At 40.6% G+C, this 23,050-nt stretch overlaps 1 protein-coding gene across 4 annotated transcripts; it reads right to left on the bottom strand.

Moving 5' to 3' along the window:
- Window positions 1-769: 769 nt before the first annotated feature.
- RUFY1 (RUN and FYVE domain containing 1) lies at window positions 770-17,725 on the bottom strand. Of its 4 annotated transcripts, none has more exons than XM_072872843.1 (18): window positions 17,449-17,725; window positions 13,776-13,949; window positions 13,336-13,453; window positions 12,649-12,750; window positions 12,200-12,323; window positions 11,074-11,132; window positions 10,275-10,340; window positions 9,569-9,638; window positions 8,515-8,616; window positions 7,972-8,088; window positions 7,110-7,277; window positions 5,453-5,550; window positions 4,874-4,993; window positions 3,957-4,086; window positions 3,030-3,124; window positions 2,528-2,576; window positions 2,261-2,338; window positions 770-1,504 (listed from the first exon to the last, which is right to left on the bottom strand). In XM_072872843.1, exons 1-18 carry the CDS (start codon window positions 17,714-17,716, stop codon window positions 1,361-1,363), a joined length of 2,082 nt encoding a protein of 693 aa, XP_072728944.1. In that variant the 5' UTR covers window positions 17,717-17,725; the 3' UTR covers window positions 770-1,360. The 4 variants fall into 4 exon arrangements, with proteins under 4 accessions (XP_072728944.1, XP_072728945.1, XP_072728947.1 ...); XM_072872844.1 differs by having other exon boundaries at window positions 17,498-17,636; XM_072872846.1 differs by lacking the exon at window positions 17,449-17,725 and adding an exon at window positions 14,413-14,510.
- Window positions 17,726-23,050: the final 5,325 nt, after the last annotated feature.

The following is a 23,050-nucleotide window of genomic DNA, read 5'->3' as shown; positions in this document are numbered from 1 at the left end:
AAACCTGTTTCAGTAACTGGCTGCAGTCGCAATTGTGGATGTATTGGGGTTGGTGCCAGAGCCCAGCTCAACACAGGCTCGTGTCCCTGCTGAGTTGGGGGGAGCTCCCAGCAGAGTTGGGGGGGATTAGACAGCCACACAGCAGAGCGGGATCTTGCTGTCGTTTGTGCTGTTCTAAATGAAGCTCTTGAAAGAAATGGCCTGTATGTGACCGCATGCTCGCTTCAGCCCGAGAGCTGTCCTGCACTGTGTGGCACTCGCCCAGCAGCATGGGTGCAGTGGGGACAGGGCTGCCTTCCCCTTGGCCCCCTCTGTTATCAGTGGTGGAATTTGACAGCTGCTGACCTGACACCCAACAGCAGTGGAACTGGTGTATTGCAAACTGCTTCTGAACCAGCCTCCCTCAGGCTTGAGAAAACAATGCCATTAGTGAGAGACACCCGGAAGTTGGTGATGGCCTTGCTGGTTAAGGCAGCTGAGCTGAGCTGAGCTGAGCTGAGCAACTGCCTTGCTGAGCAACTGCCCTGCTGCATCCCAGCAAGCCCAAGGCACTGCCTGCTTTTTTCCTGGGGAAGTACAGAAGCAGTTGGTTACCTCTGCAGAGCATGGGCTTCACCTGGCGCCTTCTATGAGAATACTGTGAGCAGGCACGCCTTGGTCAGTTATTCTAGATGCATTTTGGTGTATCCAGCATCAGCCCTCAACCTGCACAGCTGTACAAGAACATGCTCTTCCAGCAGCTGTGAGCGACAGCTGTTAAAAATCAGAACTTCAATCTTGCTTTCAGTTTTTGCAAAAGGCTTTATTGTGCAACTACCATACTGTGGTCACAGCGACATTCAGAACAAGTGACTGCAGTGAACTGAAGGCACGTTCATTGACACTCATCGTAAAGCTCTTTCTATAGCCGAGTCATGAATTTACTTTTCCCTGTACTTAGAGCAAATACAAAACTGTACACGAGCCAGTGACACACACAGGCGCACCTACAGCAAAGATACAGAGGAACTGAAGTTAATGTGCAGAAAGACAGCAACGTCTACAGGGATCAAATAAATGTAGAAATGCCATATACAAATTTTAATACAAATATCTATAAAAACCAGAAAAGTGAATTTGCAATTTAGTTTCAAGTAGAACTTTAAGGGAAATTACAGTTGATATAATTTTCTTAATTATTCCAGTTGGAGAAGCATTAGCTTGCATAATCCCTACAAATTATTTTACGCTGCTCTGTCTTACAGTGGAAAATACTAGAGACCAGAGAGTCTGCTGCACAGAAGATGCCTGGAATTCAGAATTAAAAAAATAATGGCTACTTTTCCAATGTTAAAGTGGTGCTGTCAAGGTTACGGAAGCCTTAGGAGGAATTGGACGAACACCGCTGAAGTAGTAAAGTGTGACAAGTGTCACAAACACGGACAGGTTTAGGATACGATGGCAGTGCAAGCTCGTTACTGGAACAAGTATTGCAGAAGATGTCCCCGCAGTTTCTGCAGTGATGCTACAAACACAAAGTCAGAATAAGCACAGCTGTCTGAAAACTGAGCATGAGGAAGAGATAAAGCAGACCTTATAAAAGCTTTTGGAGTCCACGGACATCACCCTCCACTTCCCAACAGGCCCAGCCCTCCCAGCAGCACTTCCTCCTGCACAGAGGACTGAAGGAGAAGCGGTGCGATCCCTGCACAGCCTGTCTCCCCTCCACATCAGGAGCTGCTCGCCCCTGGCTCACAGGCGGAGCAGGCCTGGCCAGGGGCCAGAGGAGCCGCTCCGCTGCCATTTCGCAGCTCTCTGGCACGCCCCGTGCGGATCACCACACGGCCAGGCCCAGGCTTTCAGGAAAGCACATGCAGGCCTGGCTCTAGGCAGAGGAAATCTGGTGCCTGGTGCCAGGTGCCCTGTGCGGGCACACCGAGCTGTCCCAAATCACAGAGCAGGACCCCGGCAGCCATACCCTGCCACCGAAAGGCACAGCACGGCCTGTCAGCATCCAGTCCTCACAGTTCAACAGGGAAGGGAGATGAACCACATCACGAGAGAATGCGGCCCGTAACAGCTCCCTACCAAGGAAAGGGCCCTAGCAGAAGGACACTATTTTTAGGATGGGAAATACCAAATTACTTCTCTATGTAGTTATCATGCCAACTAGATCTGGAATTGAAGTAGTGTCATTCTTCCCTAGCAAACTATGCAAAGGCATGATTTTTGTTTTGTGACGGAAAAAAGGAAAAAAAAAAAATCCACTGAACAACACTACCTTCCTTCTTGAGATAGAGAATTCCTTTTCGCATTGCTTGCAGTGTGTTGCTTCATCATCCTTCAGCCAGGTATGGCCCTAGAAAATTGGAATGAAAACCTCACTGTAGATACAAATAAATTTACAAAATAAAATTCAAAGGCAGTTTACCAACGTCATTGGTATTTTTCAAAAGCCATCTGTTAAAGTAGGATAATGGTGGTGAAATTTGAAGGTGTTAAATGAAATGCATATGCTTAGTCAAAATATCCATGAGATGCAGAGTACCTTCAGCGCTTTATTTACTTCTTTAATATCTTCCATCTTCAACTTCGACCTGGAAAAAAATAAACAATTCCCTCTGCATGACTTTACATTTAGTTGTGTTCAGTTTTACCTGCCATTCCACTCTCCAGCCACTGAATCTAAACACTAATTCTTCAGTCAGTTCCCTGTTACAACTCTGAATGCTCAGTACCACCAGGAAGCTTTGTCACCCTGGGTTTGCCCCCCTCCAGTACATTCGGAAGAATGTGGGAAAGGCAGAGTTCCACCGCAGGAACTAAGCATTTACTGTATTGTTTCCTATCTCAGCCAGCTTACTCATGCAAGGATCTTCCCTCACTTTTATTTCATGGCTGTTTAGTTTTCCATGCATAGTAATTGCGTCCTAAAATTCTCATGTTTATTGATTTTTATAACTGGATGCGTTGTAAAATTATTTGTATTAGTTTGACACTCCGTCCTCCAGGGTAACGTCACTTACAGGAGTTCAGTTCCTAGAACTTACTGGCTGAGATGAAGTCCCATTTCTTGAAGAGCTTGCTCCTGCTCCTCACAGACTTTCTCTAACTGCTGCTTCTCATCTTGCAGTTTTCTCAGTTCCTGTAAAATTAAGCACAAAATCAAGTTTTTTGTGTGCTGGGTTTGACCTATAACCTAGATGAGTCAGTCTACCCAAACTACCCAAGCAGTTCACAAGAATAAGCTCCTTTACAAAGCTACCTATTTCTAAGGCTTGATTTTTAGGATTACGCGAGTGAATCACCCATGGGTTCTTGTAGACCACAAACAATGAAATCATTTAACCATATTTACCAGAAAGAGAGGAAGACTTCCAGGCTTTACACATCCTTGAACACAGCTAGAACGCAGCAGTCCTATGCCCACACACAAGCGTATAGACAGATACTGGTGTACAATTGTGCCTTCAAAATCCAAACTGCTTGACACACGGGAGCAAATTCTCTTTAGATTAATAAGAATGTTCATGCTTAAAAAATAAATGGCATTCAGTTGTTCTGAATGCTTGAAAATGGGTTCACACAGACACTGAAAGCTCTCAACTTGCCATTTCCTACCTGACCAGGGGTATCTCACCATGGGACAGCTGATGAGCTTTTTGTCCCCAGCTATCCCACCTCAGCTTCAGCTGCTGACAGATGAATGGCTCAGACATACGCAGCTAAGGCAGGGCAGATAGAAACCTTGTCAGCCACCTCTAGCTAAGCTGTTCTCATTGCCCGAGCCCTGTATTGCTCCAAGTTCCTCCTCTTGGCATTTCATGTGCAGACTTGCATTATGTCAGCCAAGCTTCTGAAACCACTCAGAGGAGGAGAGCGGTACAGAAGAAATTACTCTACTACAGATGCAAACATTGCACTGGTTCTACGTCAGCTTTAATCCTGAACACTGGGCATGTTTGCACTGTGCATACCTTTTTCAGTCCTTCCATTTGTTGCAGTTCTGTTTTAAGCAGAGTGGTAGCATCCTTCTCTTGGTGTAGTTCTCTTTGCAAAGTTTGTCTCTGTTCCTTTTCAGATTTTAACTCCTTTTCCAGAGTCGAGCTATTTAAAAATAATTCATTCTAAGAAACCCTATAGCAGAAAAATATCCTATCGCACTTAAGGACAGCAACAGTATGAGAAGAAGAAACCTTGTCCAAAAGAGGGCAAAAACTAGAGTGGTGTTCTGGGAAAGGAAAGAACAGGGATGTTATGGCAGCAGACATCAAAAACTATATTAGCATTTTCAGGTCACAGAAAACAAGCAGCAAAAAGAGAAAAGAAAAAAACCAAACCACAAAAAACCCAAACCAATCACCGCAAGTACATATTTGACTACCTGTGTTTAAACAGCCACGTTTAAAAATGACACTCTACCCTGAAGTCTGAACAGTGAAAGAAGCATTTTCTATAGGTATTAGAAATCTTCAGAGGATTAACATTCCCTAAGAACACCAGGATGCTCCCCAACCCCCAAACCCCTCCAAAAACCCCAGTCCATTTAGATTACAGTCACTTACATGCTCAGCCTACAAGCATGACTGTATCTATCTCCTGATTTAGTAAAAGAGCAACTGAAAGCTCCATTGCTAGTCAGAATGGCCAGATTTCTCCTGGCACTCTGTGCTCTAAATTGGATGTTCTGGAAAAAGCATTGCAAAATCCTCATGCTAACTGTGCACGATACAGAAGTACCGTGCTTTCCTAGGTCTTGCATATTTCTGTCAATACTTGCTGAACCCAATATAATTCAAACCTACCCCTCTTTAGATCTTAGCACAAAAGGAGTAGAAAGTGCTTCTTAAAGAAATGGCAGAAGGGAAGGAAAAAACCTGCTCAGATTAAATACCATTTGCTATCCAGTTGGGACATCTGTTGCCGACAAGTGTCAAGCCTGCCAGCAAGCTCTTGCTTCATCTTGTTGCATCTTTCTTCCGCAGCCTGCCTTGCCTTTTCTGCATGCTGCAATCTACAAAGTAAGGAACATGCACATTTGTGGTCAATCCACATACTCCTTACCTACACCCTCTCATTTTGTTCTTTTAGATTTACCATACAGATCTTTATAAAAGCTTGAACTGAAAAAATGGTGGAGGAAAAAAAAAGACTTTTGAAAGCAACTGTTTCTGCAAAAAACTCCCAAAAGCGAGAGTCATACCTGTTCTTAAACTAAAGTCAACATGTTTTCAAACAGCCTGCCTATGGAAAGAGCTATGGTTTTCGAATGGGTCAATTATGTGCATGTTTGCTTGGGAAAAGAGAACAGGCAAGCGCAGAGGGTGATAAGAAGGAGAAACGAAAAAGAATGTCATGCTAGCATGCATGCCCAAATGTCTATAGGAGGTGTATGGAAGGTCATCCTATAAAGGCTTCAGTTGGAAACTTTCCACTGGTTCTGGTGTTGACTTTTTTAGCTTGTAATTATTACCTCTCTTCCATTTGTTTCATAGAGGACATCATCTCATTTGTTTTTCCTTCAAAAGAGGATATGGCTTCTGTTTTCTGTTGTAATGAACACTCTGCATTCTGTAGGAATAAATGAATAGATATTCCAGGTAATACATTTTAGTTTTCTAAAGCACAAAGTGTTAGTGCTTAATGAAAGTCTGCCACTATATAAAGAATGTTTAGCTTGTTACAGGCCATGCCTGAGTCTAACTGGAATGTACAAACAAAATGCTGATAATGCCAGAACGGACACTCCTCAACTTGTTTTGTTAAGAGCTCAGAGAGAAAACTTAACTGTACTAAGTTTTGACCTATGAGATCAGCTACAAGCCAAAAACCTTGTCTTTAGAAACGAGCTTGAAGAAATAAATTATCGGATTAAATTGACAGGATAAGAATATAAATTATGATTTGAATGTAACAACTGCACTCAGTGGGCATGGAACCAGGAAGCCAAAAAAACCCAACCCAAAATAAATACTGCTTTTGAAAGCAAAGGCATACCTCAGCACTGGGGTCTCATTGGCCATTGCCTTGCAAGTTTCTGTGCATCTGTGAAGGAGGCAAAGGCCTGGATAAAGCCTGAACAGGCATCAGGAAACAGTCCATAAAAATTGAGAGAAAACCCCTCTGGATTTCTGGCACCAGGTATGGGAGGGGAAGTCTAGTTAAACTCTTATTTCATTAATGGAGACAAGCTCTGTATATTTTGTGTGAACACTACTACTCCATCACTTCCTTGTAGAAACACCTATCAGTATATTTTTTGTCCAATTGAAAAAAAAACAAGACAAAACACCACAACCCACACAAACAACAAAAAAAGGACAAAAAAATCCCCAAACCCCTGCAATAGATATGACACAAAGGATGGAGAAAGTAAACTCTAAAAACTGCCAGGGTAAGGAAGAAACTGAGGATGGAAGACAGGCCCAGAAAGCAAAATGTTTTTCATTTTACTTCTCTAACCATCTTACATCTGGAGAGCCAGGCCTTGGGCTAAAGGGGGTATAACAGAATACCTAAACCAATCCAACAACTTTCTGGTAGCTCCAGAGGCCAGCCTGACCACAGAGTTCCTCCCTCCCCAAATCCAGTGTTGCCTTTCCACTGGCTACAGCACTCAGCTGACCATTTGGGTAGAGACTACAGGAGATAGACAAAATTAACCAATCATTTTCTATTGGTGTAGAGAGCCACATTGTTGGTTTCTATGGTAAATAGCGTTAATTGTGGTGCAGATGAAAGGCAAGACAACACAGATAGGAAGGAGAAGCAAGACAGTTCTTGGCTGCAGTAAGTCATTTTTTTAAAGACTAATCATTCAGTGGTTAGAACAAAGGACCCTTGCAAACACCTTCTCTCCTGTGAGAGCTCTCCATTCGTCTCAGCGTTTGCTGGGCACACTGCACAGCATACTCAAGGAAACCCACTTTCTTTCCAAACATACCCAATATAATACCAATAATGAAGCATAATAAAAAAATTAAAAGGTTTTAAAATAGACATTTTTATGAAAATTGTTGCATCTAAGTATTAATTCAGATGCATATAAGTGCATACGCACCCCAGTGCACAATTAATGTGTAAAAGACCACCACTACAGCTCTTCTTTGCATTCTCCACTAGGTACATACCTGAGATTTGTGAAACATCTGCAAGTTAATAGCTTTCACTTCTTCTAACTGTTGGCGAAGTGCAACTAAAGTGTCTTGTTTTTCATGAGTATCTTTTTCCAGAAGTTTCATGGCAATTTCCATTTCTGTTTTCATTCCAATTTGTAGCTCCAACTCTTTCTCTAGTTCCTTACAAAGAGATTTCCTAGTTACTGCTATGTAGTCATATGTCAGGGATAAGCATTTCCAAAACCCATATAACCCCATACACAAACTATGTATTACTCTGAGATAACACTGACCTACGATTTTACAGAAGAGTTAGGTCTCAAATAATAACATTAAGTTAGTAAGACCAAAATACTATTTCAGCTCTCCAGATCAGGGCAAGGGTGCAGATCTGCTGGCTTGAAGTGTAGAGTTCAGTGTGTAAATTAGTGGCCTGTCAAACGAAGCATTTCTCCTGGCAGCTGGAATTGGGTTGACTTAGAGCCATAGGCTTCAGCAAGCCTGGGCAGCCTCTTCTATTTAGTCACTAATCAACGGTTCACTGTACAAGTGACTGTTGTGCATATACCATATTTTCCTCCATAAAGACAGTTGCCTCTCTCTGTGTTTTGATCTTAGTCTCTGCTATAATAATAATGCTGGTAGGTTCCTAAACAGGGATAGACCTTTTATTTTCAGCATTCCAAAAGCCATGATTCTGAGTTCTTTACAGACACTGTTAACGACCAACATCCAGCATCTTGCTTGCAATTCCTTTAGGAATTCTAAATAGCTGCAAAAAGTGCACAGCATAGGTCTTATATTTGTAATGCTACTTTAAAGTATGCAGAATCCTCTATCTTTCATTTCACTTTCTATAGTTAAGTTTCCTTACCAGCCTAATTTTTTTTTCTTCTTTCAACTGCTTCCAAACATCACTGTACATTTCATCAAGACCCTGGCGTGACTGCTTGTAAGTATCCAATTCTACTTTTGTATCCTCTTTTGTTACCTACAAGAAACATCAGCAAAAAAGCCACATAAGATCACAAAGCTATGTATTTAAAGTATGCCTTAAGTTCTTGTGTACAATACAATATTTCTATGTGCTATTTCAAGTAAAATCCTACTATTTCACAATTAATAAGCTGGCAAACGTTAATAAGCTGACATGTCAAAGAATAGAGTAAAAACAAAAAGAAACCATTCTAATACTTTTAATGTTCTCCCTTCTGCAACTATATGTTTAAGTGTGCAGTAAAGAACAGCAAAATCTAACGCCTGTGCATACTATACACAAAAACAGTGATCCACACAGCAGCATGCTAAACTGTGCTTAGCATTCCAGTTCAAAGTGCTTTTGAGAGCACTAACTACAATTGATCAAAAGAGATCACTGATTTTAAGGATCCTCATAATCTTTAAATAGGTCTCCCACCTCTACACTTTTTTCACTCCGTTCACGAATTAATTCATTTTGTTGTTTTAACTGCTGCTGCTCTTCCTGAAGTGATCCAATTCGGTCAGTTGCTGCTGCAAGCTGTTTACAAAGATAACATATCTATATTTAATCGCCATACAAGCACGCAACATCTGGAGGAATTCTAAAGTTAGTAGCTCAGCTTTTGTAGCAGGTGCACTGCTCGCTTCCCCTTTTGTCCCTTTCATTCTCCCCAGAAGCTGCCTGACCCTTTGGCAGCCATACTCACTGTACAGCCTAAATTAACAAGCCCACCGACATTTGTTCACTTGACTTCTGCTTCACGCCCCCATGAATTATTTTAAATATTAACTGTGCAAAGAAATGCATCCTAGTGTAAAAGGCTAAAATCCACCACAGATCTGTGATCTGTGGTATTCATTCTGGTATGAACTAGAAGTCATATAGCAAGTCAGGACTGACATTCACTAGTGGAACCTTACGGCATTTTCAAGTGGAGATACCCCCAAAAGAACTGGAAATTGGACTACATAGATACACTCTGAACCATATCTATATCTATATATATATTAAAAAAAAATCAATCACCACAAACCCCAAAACAACCACTATCATGCATGCTGCTGGATTCTATTTCAGCTCCCAGCTAGGAAAGATTTCCTAATTGAAATGTGATTATTTTCCTTCTCTTTTTCTGAGCTCTAACTCACATAACAAATACATACACATGTGTGTCTGCAGAAGAAAGAGGGACAAGTCATGTTCATTGTAGCAGTATGATTACTTTTGGGTGGAGACATCATTGCAAGACAAAAAACTTGATTAAGGAAACCCATCTAACAAATAGGTGCCCAAAAGCATTTTAACAGCTAACATAATGTAGAAGCTTTCTACAGAGCTTTCCCCACGTGCCAACTCATGCCAGTCCTACCAATCCCCCACATTTCACTAGTATCAACTCAAATATTTTAGGTCCTAAGGTATATTCTTAGGTAGTTTTGCCTCTGATGGAAAAGAGCTATGAGAAATATTTAACAGACTGGACACAAACCTCTTCCTGGAGTTTTGAATTGGTCTTTTCTAAACAGTCTATTTTGTTCTGAAGATCTGCAACCGTGCAACTGCAGCAAGGAAAAAGAGATGCATAAAAACAATACAAGCAGTGCCAATGTTCAACATTTATTCCTATCTGCAACCATACTTTTACCATCTTGTATTTGTTAACAATGAAATAATTTGGTGAGTTGGCAAAAACCCAGAGGAAGGACAATTGTCTCTCTTAAGCTCCGAGAGGACCATGCATTTCCCTACAGTGGGCAGCCTACTGTATCAGTTGGCAGCCCTGTTCTGGCTTAGCTTTTACAGTCTTACCACCTCTCTGATGTTGAAGAGAGTAAGTGAGGCCTACTCCTCCCACTGAGCAATCTATGGCAGAAGAACAGACTCTTCCTCTAAAGAACAAATTTCCAGATGCGCTTGTAATAGTTTTCTCTTGAAAAAGTATCTCCAAAATCTTCTGTTAATCATTAATAACTCTCAAAAAAGTCAACTATTATTACACAGACTTGTTTTCTGCATTGCATATGCCATCAGAAGATTAAGATTACAAAATGAAGCTAAGATTTTGGGAAATAATCACAAAAGGCATTTCAATATCAGACAAAAATCTACAGGACTAGCAGGAGAGACATTTAAAGCCATACTGGAAAAGCTAAACAGGACAAGTGCTTGTATATTAGAATAGATGAAAATCCCACCTTAGATGTCGGTTAAGCTCTTCCACATAATGCTTCTGGTCAAGGACAGCTGTAATCCCTCCATCTCTAGTTGTAAAAGTGAGAAGTGATTGATTGAGAAGAAACTCCTTCACTCTAAAGTGTTAGTTTGTACTAGAGTTTTCAGCATAGACTTGCAAACTGAGTTGAAACCTTTTCTCCTTTTCGTATAAAAATACTTGTGCCTGAGCTAGAGCGGAAGCACCAGTGAGATGAAGCAGCTGTTTAGCTGCTTCTCCTCAGCAGCTGAACAGTAAAGTGCTTTGAAGTGCAGGAAGCACACAAACTATGAAGTCCCTTCCATTCACTACAGGACTTCTAGATACAGTGATGCTAACAGTTGCAGTCTCTAATTCACCTAAAATTTCACCTAAAAGTACTTTTTTCCCCTCCATAACTGATCTCTCCCACAGACAGCTACTTAATTGAGAGCGTTTCTGAAACAGCGCTTAAAAACAAGGTGGTGATTTAGTAGTGGGTGACCTGGCAGATCATGTCTCCTAAAACCCAATAACAACACAACCTAAAATTTTGAGTGATTTTAATTTGGTCCCGGCTCAAGACACAAACTCTCCACACTGTATTGTTGTTAAAACTACCATGGGCTCAACCTTTGAAAGTTAGTACTTTTGTTTAGCTAACAAAATCTATTTTGGATTCTCTTTTTTGGATGATTAAAAGAGTTTGAGATCTCTAGCACTCATGTGCTCCCACAGACTGTCTGACAGGTTTGTTCTACAAAAACCGTACCAATTTAGAATCACTAATTCACCATACATACTGTTTGCCATCACTGTCCTGTGTTTCCTTAAGGTACAAAGAAAAATCAATCACTCCAACCTGAAAAATATATTTAAGACATAAACACACCTTCACAGTGCAATTCTGCATAGCAGCAGGCATTACTTTGTATTTAGAAAAAGGTAAACATCTGAAGTTTAAGTTTAGAAAGACAGATAATACCTATATTCTTCCCAGCTGAAGCAAACGTACAAGCTAGCGTTTGTCGTAAAAGCATCAAAATAACCATATTCAGTGTGCTCAGCTTCTAGCAGTTATTAGTTTTGACAGCATTTCCATAAACTGCTACTTAAAGAGATGGATACTCATGTACTTTTTTTTGATTCAGCGTGGGAAACATGACAAGCTTACACACATGACATTCCTGTCCCCCCCAAAAAAAAACCCAGAAAAAGAAAAAAGAACTTAAAGCATGCTTTATAAAAGCATTTAAGCAATTATTTGAGTTCCTATAAAGACATTAATAGTTAGCCATGTTCATAATTTGTAGAACAGGCAGGATAATTTCAACATTATTTTCTGCAACATTATCTTTTAAAGAACAAAAAGGTTAATGAGAATAAAATTATAGCAACAAATATTTTTAATTTACAGCTTAGAGAGTTAGACTTCTGAATGCTATTGACCCATTTTGTCGAAGTTTACCTAATTCAAAAATAAAACAGATTGGCTGAAAGAGGACATGGTCTCAAATTACAATAAGTTAAGCACAGATTAATGTAAGGCATTTATTTGTTTGGACCACAAATACCTCAAAACATTCCTTATACTCCTGGGCTGTTTCATTAAAGCAGCAGAGGTATGTGACATCACCCCCCCACACACACACCAAAGCCAAAAGAAAACCACCATTCCCTCTCAAAACAAAAGCTCCCATAAGTCCCTAGCAGATTGACCTTGACAACGTATCTCTTGTAATTAGCTTAGTTCATCCAATTTTTGATTTATCATAAGACATTCAAATGCCCGCTTATGACAACAATGGCAAACCCTGGCTGCATTCCACATTTAAGAATTCTGGACCCATCTCAGTAAAGTATTTATGGATGTGCTTAATTCTACTGGAACCTTATACAGACTGATCTTATTTAAGCCTTAATCTTCACCTGGGAGTCCAAGTCTTCTCCTTTCAAGCAAAGGTTTGCATCAATAACATTCAGTCCAACTAGGAGACCCACAATGACTGCTCCTTCCTCCTCCATCATCAACGCATCAGGTTCGTAAAATTCACTAGAAGAAATATTGTAAGGCATCACTGTGCATCATAACAATTATAATGGTGCTTCCATCACTGAAACCATATAAATAGTAATGTAGTCCTTATAAAGCTCCCTCTTTGCTAATTTATTGCACAAGGTGGAAGACACAGAACTCTCACAGAAAATACTTTACTTGTTCCTCTGTAGGTTCACTGTAAAAACAATTAACAACTTGCTCCTCTGCAGGTTGCAAGAAAAAGCTTAAAGTTAAACTGGTCAGTTAATGACCTCTTACTACAGCAATGCAAGGTTTCAGTGATTCAGCAAATACAATCCACAGGTGTCTGTACTGTTACCTTAATAGATGCTTATGGTCCAAGAGCACTTTGAGATAATCTGCCAGTTTCTTTTGCATGAGTGCTAGATAAAGCCAAGCCCTTCCTCTTCCTACAGCAGTCCTAAAATGAAAAGTTGCATGGTTTGGTGAAAACCAAAATGGTTTATTAACTAGATTTATACAATTCATAATTCTCCCTTTACAAAGTGTTCTCTCTAGAACATAGAAGCAGTTGAGTGAATCCCATTGCTTCAGTAAACGGAAAGTATATTGTCAAATCTTCCTAACTTGGAAAGACATACATATTTTCAACTACCACCATAACCCAACTATTGATGCATCCTAGTCTCATTTCATCATCCTGAATTACCCAAACGAAATACTACTAGCACATGCACAAAATTAGACAAAGCCATAAAAGTGAGGGAAAGAAGAGGAAAGAAAATATCTGTGAAGACTCTACAGTTATTTTTAGCAAGCTTATAGAAATTTCCAAATGGTGTTTTTTAATCTGACAGCATTGTTTGAATCAGAAGCAGAGTATTTTGAGATGTCCTCCTTATCTTTTGGACAAGTCAATGCCTCCTACATACCCTATTTTTCTCTTTGGGAACAAGATCTGATTAAGGAAGGCGAGAGACTACACGAAGAATTCTTTTTTTGCAGCAGTATAAGTGAAATGCATCATCCCCAACAATCAACTTACTTCAACTCTGGCAGATTTTTAACACTAGTTGCTATATCTGATGCTTCAGGACAAAGTTTTTCCACTAGCTCCAAAGGACCAAAAAATGATTTGTTCTGTCCAATAAAAGTCTTCTTCACTAAAGGGAGTATACAGAGAAGTTTGTGAGGAAGAGTGACAGGCTTCCAACTCCAGAATTACAAATTTTAGGCTATGTTTTACTTTGTCTTACCAGCTCCTAATATGTCAATGAAAAGGGGGCATTAAAAATACCTTGACAGTTTAGGAGGCACAAAATACAGGGTATATGAGAAAGTAACCACATAGTTGTATCTGTAATACCAAATAGCATCATACGGTGTATGCAATTAATATTAACATCATACAGAAGTCAAACTGGAGACACAGCGAGACACGACACAGACTCTGCCTCTCCTCAGCGTGGGGGAGCGGGCGCCCACCTTTCAGGCCGTGCTTGAGGCAGTGCTCCAGCACCACGAAGAACTGCTGCAAGGGAGGGAAGTCGGAGTCCAGGGTCCGGCCCAGGCTCAGGGCCGACTGGATCAGGATTTTGATACTGAGCTTCATCATGTTCATGAGGTTGGCGCGCTCCTCCATGGCGTGGTATCGCGCACCTGGGCGGGGGGACACGGGTGGAGAAAGAAAAGCTGTTTTTAGAAACGCACTCCTCCTGACCCCACGCAGCGCTGACAAGAGCGGTGCCTCCCCGTCTCGGTCTCCATCTCGCAGAGGTGAACGGCTTGAGAAAAGCTGGGTATAGGACACAGTGTGGCTGAACCCCCCCAACACGCTGTACGCGCCATCAAGAACTGTGGCACCGGGGGGGGAGCGGGGCCGCTGCCCCGGCCCTGCCGCTCCCAGCACCCGCCGCCCCCCGGGGGGACACGGCACCGGGGACACACACCCCGGGCCTAGCGCTGCCTCAGCGGCCGCGCCGGGGGCCCTACCTGGGCGGCGGGGCGCGGCGCCGGGCGGGCAGCCCCCCCCCTCCCCGCGGGCTGAGGAGACCCCTGCCCGCCCGCGTTACCACGGCAACAGCACACGCACCACCCCCACCCCCCGGAACTCTCGCGAGACCGAGCGTGGTGAGGGCGTGCGGCGCGCCGCGCCAGGCGCCATTTTAGAAAGAGTTTCTGGTGCGTGGCGCTGCCAGCGCCCGGGAAAGCGACCGCCCTTCGCCAGCGCCTCCCCTCCGCCGCTCCGCCAGGCGGGTACTGCTGCTCCGCCCCGCCAAGGCGGGACAGGCTCTCCTCCTTTAAAGCTGAAGGAGGGCGAGACAAAAACAGGCTGCCAGCTACCACTTTTTCTCCAGTCAACAACAGGTTCTGACCGAGGCTGCCAACCGCAGACCGATGGTCATCTAAATCATCTTTTGAGCCAACGCTGTTGCATTAAGAGAATCCTGCTGTCACCTGTGGATCAAACATGGTCATAGTCCCTTGCAGAAATAGTTGCAGAAGACCAAGCCTAACAGGTAGAGCCCCTGTATCAGTCACATGCAAGATTGTTAACGCTATTCCTAACACCACGCAAAAAAGTCTCTTTTGGTACTAATTTTCATTATTGCCTTCCTTTTTGTGCACAGAATGTTAATTTAGGATTAAAAAGGAGCAAAACTCTTCCCGTATCAGAAGAGTGAAAACAGGGTGTCATTCTAATCAAGTTGATCTTCATAAGCACAAAGCACACAAAGTCCTGTCTTCTCAGTAGCCTACTGTATCAATGACTAGTCAATGTAGTGGATGCCTCAAAATTGCATATAATCTCTTGACATGAGACTGAGGATTAAAAGGGCTGTAATATTTTGAATTTTGATGTCAATATTGTCAGGTTACACATCAGGAACAGAAAAAAAGCTGACTGCAGAAACAGAAAATCAGTGACTTTCTTTGGGTATTGGGGTGTTTCAGTAGCAACACTGACTTATTTTGATGGTTTCCTGAATTTGAATTTTTACTTTATCAGGAATACTTTGCTTGTAAGCCTTGCTCAAGATACACATATTGCATTATCCACAAGACATAAAAACCCCCCTGTGAATGAAATGTTCTTTACGAACACAAAATTAAATTAAACAGTGTCTTAAGGGTTTGTATAAAGATAAATAATTACTTGAACAATATTTTTTAGACTGTTGCAAATTTACCCAGTCAAGTACATGTGTTGCAAAACTGTGTACAAGTTGGTACATGCTAAATAGACAGGTATTAGACACATCACCAAAGCCAAGCCTCCAAGATTAGGAATCGGGTTACCTAAGTGCAAAAGATCACAGACATTATGCTGCAATCTTTAAGAATGCAGTCACACAGTCTCGTACCTCATTCAAGTCAACAGATTAGTTTTAACATATTTTTGAAGTCCCATGCCTTGTTTACTGTAATTATTCAGCACACTTTGAAGTCAGAAAACACTGAAGCATGAAGAAAAGCTAACAGTTCTCCATCTCTTGGTCTTTAAGACTGCAAGTCTTTCTTGATTTGCATTCTTTAGATTTGTAGCTCCCAGCCTTCTCTGCAAGGCAGGACATAGTTTCTTCAATGGTAGACACTGGTTTTATGATGTGCCTTTCTGTATGTCCAACTGACTGCATAGTGTGCAGCACAATTTACATGTGATCAACAGATCTGAAGTAGCAGGCAGAGGTTACAAAATCTCTGGAAAAAGATGGCAGCAGGGAACAGGTTGCTAGTTTTCCACAAGTGGTCTTGCAGGCCTCAGCTCATTTCTTAAAAATACCTGCTTTAAACTGAATTTACAGTGCTTGGTCAAGGGTAATAATGAATAGGTAGAATAGGCAGAATAGGTGATTTAGTGCCTGTTCACATTTCATATCTAAGTTATGAACAGATTTTTCTTACGGAATTTTCTATAAAACTCATCAACATATTATCCAAATAGTTTGAACAATTTGGGGAGGTAGTGTTGTATTCCCTTACTTTACAGATAAGAAGCTGAAAGATGATGATAAAAGTTCCATGAAGTGTGGGAGCTCCATTTCAGGCAAGAGAACATTTTATTCCCCACCCCTTGCCAAATGCTATATGTTGTTTTGAATTACATCTATTCACAGCATTGTTCCAAATGCAACTGCAGAAAATGGGATATTCTGCCCTTCATCAGGTTAGATCCCAGGTGCTCAAGATGGGCATCCAGGAAACAAATCTGTGGGAAGTTTGGTGTGAGACTTACAGATGCAGGGAAAGACAAGAATCTAGTTTCTTCAGGACAGAATTAAACTCTGATTATGCAACATCGAGGAATTTTTACAAAAAAATTTAAAAGTCCATCAGCAGTAACTTATTTCACCGTGCAGTCACAATTCATTCCTGCAGAACTCCAGCTTGAATACTTAATATCATCAAAATTAAAAAGGTCAGCACTGGTTAGGAAAACGGAGCTCCATTGCTCTAAAACCATTAAGCGCCAGTCTGAGAGCCTGGAGTACAAGCTCCAGGCCCAATTACTGCTACATTTGAATGGTCTTGTTTCCATGTTACGAATATCACTGAGATTTAATTTCCATATGAATTCAGCTAAAGCCCTTTTAATTCAGTTTTAAGAGACCTGCTCCATAAATCTGTATGGTTGCTATATCCATTAATACAGATGTCTAATAAAGCAAGCTGTGGTTAAATAGAAGGCATTTTTAGCATAGTTAAAATGCAATTTGTAAGAAATCCAGATCTTAGTTCACTTGTCCACTTTCTGACACGAAAGCTATACAAGAAGTACAGTATAGTTCCTTCTCTGAACCAGCAGGCCCGGGAAGGATAACAAATTGGCGAGATCACTTAGGAGTGCAGTCAGGCTGCTGCCGAGGTGAACTTTAAGGGAGAAAAGGAATCAAATCAAAGCCGACTGCACAAAACTAAAGTCAATTTTCCCAAATATATTAAGCGTTTAGGATTCTTCTGACTACAATACGTTTTGTTGCGTTCTACATCTGTGTTGTTTTTATAATTTTGCTTGAATAAAAACCTGCAGCATCAGATTTTCAGAAATAAATCCAAAGTAATAATCACACATCACTGACACTAATCAACAGCACTTACGGGAGCAAACTTATTTGTGCACCATAAAAGCAAGTTTACTAAATAAACATAACCATACTTGTTTTTGCTGTGCTGTCATTGCTGACTGCTTTGGGTATGAATCCTACCAAAGATGCAGACTTCAGAGCGTTGCCATAGCTCAGCACTAAGTTTTCCGAGGCTTTCTTGGCCAGCGACAAGATAGGAGCAGACCACCTCGCTTCGTCCGTTTTCTCTTTTTCCTCGTTTTTCACCTCAGCCGTGTTAGGAATCTGTTTTTTGTCAATAATCTCAAAGTCTTCTTTTATTTCCGCGGCAGACGGGGTGCAGCTCTCCCCTTCAGCCATCTTTAGCGTGTCATATGACACTAGTCATGAGCAATCGAGCCGGCAGCCCCGCGCCCTGCCTGCCTGCCTGCCTGCCTGCCTGCCTGCCTGCCTGCCTGCCCTCTGCGGGCTGGGAGGCAGCTACCGACGAGCCAACGAAACGATTTTAAAGCCCCTGCATGCATAAGCAGGACAACAAGACAAGCCTTTCCAGAACGGAGTAGTTTGCTTGACGTTCTCAGTTAAAGACGCGGGGGGCGTGGGGGGAAGACGAAGAAAGAGCTTACTTTTACACAAGTTATGAAAGTAACAACAATACACTTTACAGATTTGTATTGCTGTCTGTGTTCCCAAACATCATTTTCCATTAGAAAATTTACAGTATCTTTTGAAATCCCAGATTTTTGCAATTCAGTTGTGACAACTTAGATCTTTATTACTCTGCATATAATTCAAGTCATCGTAACTTGATTAAAATGGTGGATTGGTACGACAGGTTCATTGCTGTGAAAAGTGCTTGCTCACATCACTGATACTACAAAATAACTGTAGTCTATAAGGCTACTTCATTAATATATTTGGGCTGTGTTTGGTAGAAAAGATTTGTCATGAAGGGGAACTGAAATTACCCTAGTATGAAAATTTGACCTTACTGGGTGTCTCAAATATTGATGTAGCCTACTAATGCATGGCTTATTATCCATTTTTCCATCCAGCAACTGTATGTGCTTGAGATACATCACTCATTTAGTCATGAGATAGTAGATGCTGCGTATTAGCTTTTTTGCTACATAAAGGGTTTTTTTTGTTAAGAAATGTGAGAAGGAGCAGGGAACAGGACAGCTGAAGATCAATTTCAGTGGTCTTGCAGCAAAATAAATCTTCAGGTCTGTCTCTTATTTGTTCTCCTACTATAAGCTACTTCAAGATTGATTCTGTCCTCTTGGCTTCTCAGACACTGAACATGTCACAACTTTTGTTCCACAAAGCACAGGGAAGCTCTTATATTTTTGTGGACAATTCAGAGATCAGCAGCCTCTTATTCACCCATGAATCATATGAGCTAAGTATAGACTTTAAGCTACTTCTGCTAAAAGGTTATAGAGATAAGTTTTACTCCATCTTGTGGACTCCAGCAGTATTTGGCTGTGTTTATAAGGAAGTAGTATCTAATAGCTTTGCAGGTTGCTATCTTGCAGTTGACTGTATGAATATACCTCTGTTTGACTTGAGTAAGACTTGACATTGATTTTCTGCCTTTTACAGTCCACCCAATATTAGAGTCAGGGCAATATTGCCTAGAGAAGCAGAGCAGAATTCTAAGCATTGAAATAACTTTTCTTTTTCAATACATCTGAAGAATAGGGCATAAAAGTTTTCTGACTGTGAAAATAAGAGCAAACCAAGACTCCTGTTTACCTCTCAGTATCTTGCTCACATAAGATAATGATGCATCAAACTCCCCTGTACAGCCTTACAGCTAGCTACTTTGTGAAAATATTAAGTGAAACTACCACACAGCCTGTGATCAACTTTCCTTATGTTACTATTAAAGAAACTGTTGCCATGAAAAGCCGAAATCAGAACTCAATAGTCGGGATGACTATTAAGCAGGTATTCTTTATTGCAGCGCTGGGCAGCACTGGGCAGCACTCCGCCACAAGTGCTCCGCCAGGTTAGCACAACACATCAGTTCATATACAGAAAAATCATACATATTCATCAGATTTCCTGAAAAGGGCAGATTTATGGTGATGAGTTCCCGGAATTCATTTACATAGTCCAAGCATGCGCAGTAAAATTAGGGTTAGGGTCTTTTCACCCTCCCGGTGGTCTTCCATAGTCTTCCTCACGTTGTCCACTAGTTGAACTTTGGGCTTCCTTTGTCCATATATAGTCATTGAGTTAGCTCATCAGTCCTTCGGCCTTGGAATGTTACAAGGGGGTCGACTTAAGCTAGTTCTTTGGTGCTTATCTTTGGCACAATCGTCCCGAGTTCCTGTTATCCGTGATTTAATTAGGAAGCCTAACGAGCTTGCTCAAGGCCTGCTTAGTCCTATCAGGTAAGGAGTCACAGGAAATGTCCCACTATCAACTCTGCTCAGCAGGTAACCAAAACTATCTTCGCAGGGGAAGAGAACAAAAGAAAACAAGGATGCGAGTGAAACTAAAAAAATGCAAGTCTATGTCTTAGTCAGGGATTGTCAGGGATTTAACCCTTTCAAAACATTTCATCATTTTATTTCAGGTGTCTGCTGAGATCAAATACGAAACTTTATACTGTGCATAAGAAATTTGCTAAATTTTTTTTGCTACACAGCCATATGATTTAATTGTGCTTCACTTATTACTATTTGGTCAAAATGACTTAAATGTTATGAAGTCAGCCACTGAATGCATTAAATGCCCTCTTTCCTCACACTTCTTTTTATTTTAAAGCAAGCAAGAATTCTTGTAACATTGTAAGTGAGCCCTAAGTTAAAGAGGTTTGGTTTGGTTTGTTTACAAAGTGCAGTTTCCTAAGGAGTCATTTGGGGCAGCCAAGGAGGATGTAGTTTATACAGGACACGGCTTTAAGCGCATTAAAAAAAAAAAAAAAAGAAAAGAAAAACAAAAGTGGTGTTACTTTGGTTTCAATTCACGGATTTATCAAGGAGGGGCACTATGCATGAACAACACTATTCACTTTTAGCTCTGAAGGTGCACTCATTTTTATTTCTGTCTTCTGCAGATGATGATATTTCACCACTGTAGTGTCTTTACAGACCACTAGTCCAGCTCTTGCTACTCACGTGAAGAGGAACAGTGTTTTCTCTTGAAAAGCCCATTATGTGGCTTGTCTAGGTCTGCCAGAGTACATAAATGTCAATTCTGTGTAATCACAAAAATAGAATATTTGAGACTTAAAATTGTTAGGGCTCACTGAAAAGTTAGTCAGGAAACTAAGTGACCCACTTACTACTTTTTGCTTTTCCTAACCATAGAAATCAACAAGATGCTTCTAAAGAAAAAGTATCATTATGAAGCTATCTGACCTAAGTGAAATTCAGTTCCTTTTTTCATGCAGATATCACATGGCCTTGTTGGATTTTACTGTTCCCCCTCCTCCATCTTCTTGAGAGGGGAAAAAAAATCACATTTGAAATATTTAAATAATGGTGAATTTAAAGCATAGAAATAGATTATTCCTGAAGGACTCCTATTTTAATCAGGAAACTTTACATTTAAGACAAAAGTATTGCTAGCCAAAATGGTAGACAGTTAATTTTAGAATAGGAGAAGCTATATTATTTGCATTCAGTGATATTGAAAGGAATATTAATTTTCATGCAATGATACTCAGCAAGGCAGTTTCTTTGGTTAATTCCTCTTTATGTCAGATTTATTGGTTTTTGGGGTAATGGTTTAAGAAACTTTTTTTGCCATTTAACATTTCAAGTGAATCGTACACTTAAAATATTTTAAATTAGCAAAAACGCCTCTGTGTGCTAAAGGGTGAACTTTCATCATTAGCTGTCAGTTATACCTTGTATTCCTATAACATCTTCTGTCAGCAAAACATAGATTGCTTTACAAATGAGCTAGTCAAGTTTTTGACCTTTAGAAGGCTAATAGTAATAAATAGCAAGTGTAGCTGTAGTTGGAATAACATAACCCCTCCCCTCCCAGTGTGTTGTGTGTTTAACAGCATATTATAGAAAATTCACAGAGCAATACAAGTCGCAGTATTTAATGAGAAGAATTCAGTGGTTGCTGAGTAGAGCTGGATGCACCAAGTTCTGAGCAACCACTTTGTGCTAGCATGATGGCGATAAGCTTATACATGTATGTAGTGCAACTATCAAAAGTCATCTTCCAGTGATTATAGCGGTGTCGAATACCAATAAAAGGTTCCCTGCTTGCGTTGTACTATTCCCTCCCTCCCCATTCTTCAAACCGCTAAATCATTCCTCCCTTTGTGTACTGGGGTAAGTGAATGCCAGCTGAAGAAAAACAGTATTAGAAAATGATAACATGTTTCCTTTAGGAAGTTATTAAAAAAAAAACCAAAAAACCAAAACCAACCCCTCAAAAAATTCCACAGCAGTGAATGAATTCCCCATTATAACAGTGATTAAGTTATTAGAAACAACAGTTTTAGCTGTTGTTCTACATCTAGTGCAGCTAATTAGCTAATATCCTTTCTAATCACTTCTAATCAAAGAGTGATTTTTCAAAAAACAAGATTATTTCCAGTTGTCATCGCACCTGTATTAAGTCAAAGCAATCAATACTTTTTTTTTTTAAAAAAAACCACACACAACTTTATGCTCCCGGATCCTAATGTACCAGCTAGTGCCATCCTTGAAAAAACTCCTCGTTACTACTGAAATAATCAGCTGTTTAAAACTAATTTCACAGGTCATTAGAGTCCCTGAGAGGAAATGGAAATAGTATTAGGTGGAAATGTGTGTCATTGTAGTAAATAAAGGAAAAGAGAGTAGAATATTGAAGAGAAACTTGCATTAAGATATTAGCATGGAATCAAAAGAACAGCAACAGAACTTAGTATATATTTAAATCGGCCAGTTAAGACCAAATGCTCACCAGATATTTACTAAATGGCAGTCTGAGGAAAAGTGTAGTATATGTATTATTCTACTCTGAACTATTGCCTGCTTTTTAGGAAAAAAAAAAAAAAAGCTTTTAATAGGAGTATAGCAGACTGGAATATCAAAAAGCAGGTAAAAACAACGCACCGATTTTCCATTTTGTTATTTAACATGTTATTTGTTGGTACTGTAAAAAGAGAGACAGCAAGCAGAACTTCCCAGTAGGTGACACTACAGCACTACTTTATTCACAGAGCAGCCTCTAACACAGCAAGGACACACTGAGAGCAAATACCATGTTTGAAACTACCTGGGAAAAAACAAATAGCTCACAAGGTGTCACCTTCCCAGCAGGCGCTGTAAATACCACATTTTCGTGCCAGCCTTAAAATACCACGTGGATTTTAGAGAAGACCTTTAAGTGGTCTGTTGGGAACAGAACTGAGCAACAGTACAATGAATCTTTAAAAGCTTTACTTTCTTGGAACAAAGTTTTTAAAATTGCAAAAGAAACAAGCTAAGATGCTTACCTGAGCAACTGGTGAAGGCGTAGTGCTCTGTGATATAAGCTGTGCTAATAGAGACCATTTGGGGAAAAGGAAGTATTTGCTTGGCTAGCTTTTATAGGAGGTTCAACTTGTGACTGTTGAATATGTGTCCAGGAATATTCTCTAATGTAATCCTAGCTGTTAACGAATTCAAGGTCATTTACCAGTTCTAGAGTTTCATGTGGGATTATGAAATGATTAGTGTTTTACAAAAG

This window comes from Ciconia boyciana, chromosome 9, assembly GCF_034638445.1.
Source record: "Ciconia boyciana chromosome 9, ASM3463844v1, whole genome shotgun sequence".
Classification (NCBI taxonomy): domain Eukaryota; kingdom Metazoa; phylum Chordata; class Aves; order Ciconiiformes; family Ciconiidae; genus Ciconia; species Ciconia boyciana.
This window is presented reverse-complemented; position numbering and strand designations above follow the sequence as displayed.

Coding starts and splice junctions, on each gene's coding strand:
- RUFY1 (XM_072872843.1), bottom strand. CDS start 17,716: ATGGCTGAAGGGGAGAGCTGCACCCCGTCTGCCGCGGAAATAAAAGAA. Junction 9,639..10,274: donor GAGCTTAACCGACATCTAAG/GTGGGATTTTCA, acceptor TCCTTGCTGCAG/TTGCACGGTTGCAGATCTTC. Junction 5,551..7,109: donor AGATGTTTCACAAATCTCAG/GTATGTACCTAG, acceptor TTATTCCTACAG/AATGCAGAGTGTTCATTACA.